Source organism: Chinchilla lanigera, unplaced genomic scaffold (genome assembly GCF_000276665.1).
Source record: "Chinchilla lanigera isolate Chin_1 unplaced genomic scaffold, ChiLan1.0 scaffold00159, whole genome shotgun sequence".
In the NCBI taxonomy this organism is placed as follows: Eukaryota; Metazoa; Chordata; class Mammalia; order Rodentia; family Chinchillidae; genus Chinchilla; species Chinchilla lanigera.
This window is the reverse complement of record NW_004955560.1, coordinates 1068984-1075608: the sequence shown is the minus strand read 5'-3', so window position 1 is coordinate 1075608 and position 6625 is coordinate 1068984. Positions and strand designations below refer to the sequence as shown.

The window sequence follows — 6625 nt, the reverse complement described above, 5'->3', positions numbered from 1 at the left end:
TTTTAGAAATGTTTTTGAGAATGACATTTGTGCTGCAAAATCTGTTTAAAATGGAAACTGGAAATACCTTCCACAGGGCAACTAGGTGACAATATAATCAACCGCCTGCCCTCTGATCTCCCAATGAGTTTAGTGGAAAGTGTCTTTAATCTAACACTCCAGGAAATGCAAAGCCTCTGGCTTCTAAAGATGGCTCTTCAAAGATATATATGGAGTTTCTGCTTCAGATGAATCAGTCCAGCTGGTCTGGGGCAACCAGTCCAGAAAAGTGACTTTATTCAGGTTGCTGAAGCAACCCCGTAGTATCTCAGTACATCTTTGGGTTCAGAGAAGAGGGGAAGGCTTTGGACTCTGTGGTCATGTGGTCTAATTCCAGCTGCAGCTAGTTCTGGCCATCTGATCGTGTCTCCAGAGAGGCTAGCTGTACTGGATAAACTTAACTGAATCAACTTGATTGGCTTGGGAGCCACCTAGGAGATTAGTAAAGCATACTTCTGAGTGTGTCTGGGTGGGTCATGTAGGTGTGACCTTAGGGACTATATATAGTCCCTGGCTCCTTCTACTCTGGTGCTTTTGCCCTGCCATGCTCCCTGGCCACCATGAGGTAAATAGCTTCCCTCCACCAGGCCTTTTCACCATGATGCTTTTGCATTGGAGCAAGCCAAACATGGACAGAATCCTCTGAAACTAAGAGCCCAATAAACCTCTCTTCCTTTAAATTGTGGGTGTCAGGCATTGTGTCCCCAGTGACGAAAAGCTGACTAGTACAGCAGGCGTCGCACAGGATGGGGGTATGGCACTAAGCTGCAAGCTGAGCAATTTCCAGCAAGCAGCCCTGAGCCATCTTCATTCTAAAAATGTGCAGGGAGGGTGTAGGCACACAGGATGTTGCATTGTCCTGCCCACACGAAAGCTGCAAGTCTATCACTCAGTATTTCTGTTGGCAGAAACCAAAAATTGTCACATCTTAAACATTTCATTTTACAACCCCTCCCCCCACCTCATTTTTTCTCCAGATGGGAAATTGTGCACCAGCTACAACCGAGGGATCATCTCAAAGGCGAAAGTCAAGGCCATCAAGTACAGCATCATCATTGTTCTTGGTAAGCAAAGTCCCTCCTTATGCTGAAAAACTGTACAAACCTTCCCAAAGCAAGCTGCTGGTAAGGCGACATAAGAGAGGATCTATGCACTTCTTTTTTCTCAGCTTGGGAAGGGATGTATGAGACTCACTGGCCTATCTGTAGCTTCTCCAAGAGTTGATATTATGTTCCTATGCCCCGCTCATGAATGTAGCGCTCCTTCAGGAGCCTGAACTGGAAAATTTGGAGAAAATCAGATCAGGACCAAAGTAGCTGAAGCCAGGGCTCAGATCACCCTGCTCTACCAGTTGCCTCTTTGAAGACATGCTCTATGCAGGCCTGAAGTTCACAAGCAGAGGAATAATGGAAGCGTGTCCCACTTGTCTTGGACATTTACTCTTGAAGTTACTCCTAATCTTCCCTATGGCCCCTTTTCCACCCCTCCTCCTTCCCATCTTCTGCCTTTTCCTCTTCTTTTCTCTCTGCTCTTAGCACCTGAAAAATTCACCTTGCACTGTTCCCAACTTTGAGGAGAACTGAAAATGTTCTCCGGGAAGATGGATGTACAGTTTACTTCCCACCTTGTTTTGTTTCCGACAATGACATCTTCATCAGGCATCTTTGACAATGACAAGTCTTCTTCAGCAATCTCCTCTAGTCTTATCTGGTTTTGTTTTACTTCATGGTTCCTATTTCCCCCTAATTCTGCCTGTCTGTCTGTCTATCATGTATTTTCTATCACTTATTTATCATCTACATCTAGATATCATCTTTCATTTATCTATCCATCATCTATCTATTTCTTATTATGATATGTACATGTCCCTCTTATTATCTACCTCCCCTGCTGGAGCAATAAACCCATGAGAACAATGACTTGCTTTTGTTTTACTTACATATTATCACCAACGCCTGAATAAAGGTCCCATACACACCACTCAGTTAATATGTGCTGAATAAACCAGTGAATAAGGAGAGGTAAGGGCTTTAGCTCAGCGGCACAGCGCCTGCCCAGCAAGTGCAAGGTCATGAGTTCAACCTCTGGTACCAGAAAAAAAAAAAAAGGAGAGGCAAGAAGGAACAGGACTTCTGATTCCTTCTCTCTATTTAGCTGAAATGCACTCTCCTTGCATCTCTGGCAGTCCTTAGAAGCCCCAAGAAATCATTAGCTGCATGTCAAATTGCTGAAACAGCCTGCCTCCCTGTTCTACAATACAACAGCAAAATGTCAGACAGACCACACTCAGTGCAGTGTGACTCAGCTCCAGAGTCTGGGCACGGACCATAGTGCGGGCAGAGCAGGGCAGAGCAGGTACGACTCATCACGGCTCTCAGAAGTGGTTTTCAGAGGCTGTGAGGCAGATCAAAGACTCCCCTGCCTTCCCACCCGGAACTACAGATTCACATCCCCCAAATATTGAGTGGAGAAGAGTGTGTGCTCACACATGCATTTTTTTTATAGGCATGATCCATATTCCGAAACCCTATGATACCCTTCAGTCTGCAGCAGGGATGCCCACGAGAGGCTCAGCAAGTGTGGACAGACCAAAGAGACCCTTTTTAGGACAAATATTTTGCAATGGACTTTTACCATCCTTGAGTGACATGTATAAGTGATACTTATCTGCCAAAATGTTTTAAAATAAATGTATTGTCCCAACAATTATCTAAAAAGTAGAAAGACAATCATTTTTATATAACAATACCAATTTTTGGCATGTTACTAGATGAGGACTGCTGCACTAGAAGAATAATAAATTAGTCAGATGTTTACACCTAGACATAGTAACAGCTACAAATGGAAGCCAACCCAGGTGTGTTTTCATGGAGACACTAAAATTGTAAGCAGTCTCACTGTCAGTGACTTGATTTTCTGAGCAGGTGAGCAAAGCTGGAGAAAGCTCCAAACTAAACAAAGTAATCTTTCCTCTGTTTACAAGGGAATTGCATTTCCGAAAAACTCAGTTTTTCTGGAAAATATCTCCATACATATGTAAAAGACAGTAAGGTTTCTAGACTGAAGTAATTATAAATAGCATTCTCACATGTGTGAATGTCCAGCTGGGCATTGAACAATGTCTGGATGTGGTTGAGCTTTTGCTGGCTGGGGTGGCATACCTGAGGCATGCAGAAGAATTGGTATCCCTGCAATCACACACACACACACACACACACACACACACACACACACACACACGACCACATGAACACAGAGAGCATTTTTATACCTGGAGCCCCAAGACTACTCTTCTTGGGACAGTGAAGAATTCATCATTCAGGGTCCAGAATGGTCCCTGGTCTTTCTGTTTGAATGGATCCCATCTTCTAACACACTGCCATCATCTGGGGCCAAAATATTGTGGGTTAATTCCTCATTCCAAAACCCCCAGAAAGCTGCAATGCCTCTCAAATAATTATGGGGAAAGCTTGTCTCTTTATGAAGATGGCCACAAAAGCCAAATTTCTCCTACTCTGAGAAAAAATCCTGTGGGGATGGGACAGAGAGAGTAGTGAAGATGAAGCAAGAGTGCCAGAGAGAGAGAGGGACAGAGAGATAGAGAGGGGGGGTTGTTCAGCCCCAAAGCAGTGGCCTTGTGTCAATCTGTAATCTCTAGACAGATAGACAGATGATGGATGATGGATGGATGAATAGGTAGATTAGATAGATAGATGATAAATGATAGATAGATAGATAGATAGATAGATAGATAGATAGATTATGGATAGATGATGAATGCATGAATGGGTGATCAATAAACAGATGGATTCTAATTTATTATGAGAAACTGACTCATTATTATGAAAGCCGGTAAGTCTCAACCTCTCCACTTCACAAGCTGAAGACCCTGGAGGGATAATGGTGTAAGTTTTAGCTCAGATCAGAGTTAAAAAGCCTGAAAACAGAATACTTGGTGCACGTTCTAGTCTGACTCCAAGTGCGAAGGTGGAGAAGACCAACGGCCCATCTCAAAGACAGTCAGAGAAAGGGAATCTGTCCTACTCAGGCCTCAACAGATTGGATGAGGCTAACCTGCTTTTCTTAGTCTACTGACTCAAACATTAATCTTATCCAGAAACAACTTCATAAATGCACCCAGAATAGTGTTTAACCAAATGTCCGGAGCCCAATCAAGTTGTATATAAAATGAATCCTCACACTCTAAACTCCCACATCCAAGCCATTTCCTTTGAGGTGTTAGAGCTTGACAGAATCTGAGGGCTCACATACATCAAGTAACTTGGGCAAGGATATTAGATGGGTATTTTTTGGAGAGGTTAACTAGAAATGGAAAAGAAAAATTGAGAACATTATGTTTAAACAGGGCTGTGCTTTGAAAATATTAGGATCACTCTTTCCCCATGCTATTCCCTGAAACTAGGAACACTGTCTGATCAAATGCTCCCTGTTCTGTCTGGACCCAGAAATTTGCCAAGGAATTTTGCTAGGTTTTTTGCAGCACTGTGTTGGATGGGAGGATCTGTGTAAGGCCATAAGTTCCTGGTCTTTCAACACCAAGTCCACAATAGCAGAAATCTGACATCACCCTCCTTCACAGATCCAAGAACACTGCTTGGTTTGAAAATGTCATCTTCAGAGTGTGTGTATAGACACGAGTACATGTTCAAGAGAACATGATACCAGTGCTAACACACACAGCGACTCTCACAGTGTTTGCAGCGCAGATATTTTTGCGAGACTGCAGGTACCAGTGAACATCCAGTTGAAACTCCAGTCAAGGTTGACCAAGCCCCTGGGCTGTGGCCTCTGTAGTGCTAATAGTTCTCTTCTCCCCAGCCTTCACCATCTGCTGGAGCCCATACTTCCTGTTTGACATCTTGGACAACTTTAACCTCCTTCCAGACACCAAGGAGCGTTTCTATGCCTCTGTGATCATCCAGAACCTACCAGCCCTGAACAGTGCCATCAACCCCATCATCTACTGTGTCTTCAGCAGCACCATCTGCTTCCCCTGCAGGTATGGGGTGCAGCTGCCTGCCTCAGACACTGGTTGCCACCGAGTGTGCTCTGCCTTCCAAAGTGCCCAACAGGATATAGTGTCTTCATTTCACAGCTGAGACACTCCAGGGTCAGGAAGGTCCCACTAGTGTGAGAAATTCAACTCATGGATCACAGCCATGGCTCTTTCTTCCACACCACCACATGTCCTGTAACCTCTGTCTCAATCACGACACATTTAGACATTTGCTGTACTCAAGGCTTCTCCACATGAGCTGCTGCAATACGGTCTGGTCATAGTAGACCATGCTGGAGGACTTCCACCACCTTATAGATTAAAAAAAGAAAAATCTTGTGATGTCACATGATCCAATGACACCATTAAGGAGACATAAACACTTAAGAGCAGAGCTGAAATTAAATCCCTCCCACAGCTACTGCCACCATGCTGCTTTCTTGCACATGCTGTGGGGAATAAGTGGAGAAATCTACAGAAAATAGCAGAATAGACTAAGACGAGGGTTCCAATCCTGCCATTGCTTGATCATAGCTGTATGTGACCGTGGGGAGTTTATCACTCTTGGAAGCCTCAGTTTCCTTATGTAAATGGGGCTGAGAGCAGTGTCCACATCTCGGGCAGTGAAGTCCCTTTCCTCTGTGCCCTGCTGCAGGAAGGGAGGCTGTGAGTGAGTGGTGGAGGAGGAAGGTCAGGTGTTCTGTGGGAAATGTTAGCAGCTGTCTAATCTTTGCCTCCAGTCAACATCTCTCCTTCCCTTTGTATCAGGTCAAATTATTTTCCCTCACTGTCTCATTCTGGTTTTCTATAGGGAACAAAAATCACAGGAGCCCAAAATGACCTGCCGAGAGAGAAGTGAGAGGCATGAGCTGCAGTTTTTGTCCAAGCCAGAATTCATCTAGCTCGGGGCAGGCTGAGACGAAGCCAGGTCAGCCTTCCAGGGTTCCTCTCCCAGGCCCTGCATGTGCATGGAACCCTGGCCATGGTGTCACCTGCACTGCAAGCATTGGCCAGCACACACCCACCACTCTTCACCTGGCCCAGGAAAACACCTGTCCTCTCCTTGCTATTCCCAGCCCTCCTCCCAGTGGTCATCACCTGAGCCCAGGAGACAGAGCGCACTGGCCCAGGGTCCTGGCTGGGGTGAGCCAAGGAGACTGATGAGCAGAAGCAACAAAGAAATCAGATTGTTTGTCCCTGAGTCTCTTAATTATAACAAAGAAGAAGATAAAAGATTCAACCAAGACTAGACTTGTCCTTGCCTGCTTCAAATTGGAAGTTTGATGGCTGTTGCCAAGATGTTTGTCTCCAAAATGCCAACAAACCCATTCAATTCCGGGCACCATGCTTGGAGGTCCTTTTGCAAATGACTCTGTTGGCAGCAGCAAACCTCGCAGTCCCACTGTGTCAGCAGTGGTTTGTGGGAAGAGCACAGTCGTGAGCAAGGTCACACTGCAGAAGATCTTTCCCTGATAGGAAGGAAATGTGATAAAAAGCCACAGGCGCCAGAGAGTTGGGACCAGGAGCTCAAGCACTTTTGAAGGTTCCACCCTCTGCATTCCACATCTG

At 45.1% G+C, this 6625-nt stretch overlaps 1 protein-coding gene across 1 annotated transcript in view; it reads left to right on the top strand.

Moving 5' to 3' along the window:
- The window catches only part of Npsr1 (neuropeptide S receptor 1), a 173461-nt gene extending 167503 nt beyond the window's left edge, over positions 1 to 5958 (top strand). The window contains exons 7-9 of the mRNA XM_005412989.2: positions 1017 to 1103; positions 4879 to 5059; positions 5868 to 5958. Coding sequence (XP_005413046.1) covers positions 1017 to 1103; positions 4879 to 5059; positions 5868 to 5958 — 359 coding nt within the window. The remainder of the gene's footprint in view (positions 1 to 1016; positions 1104 to 4878; positions 5060 to 5867) is intronic.
- The last annotated feature ends 667 nt before the right edge of the window (positions 5959 to 6625 follow it).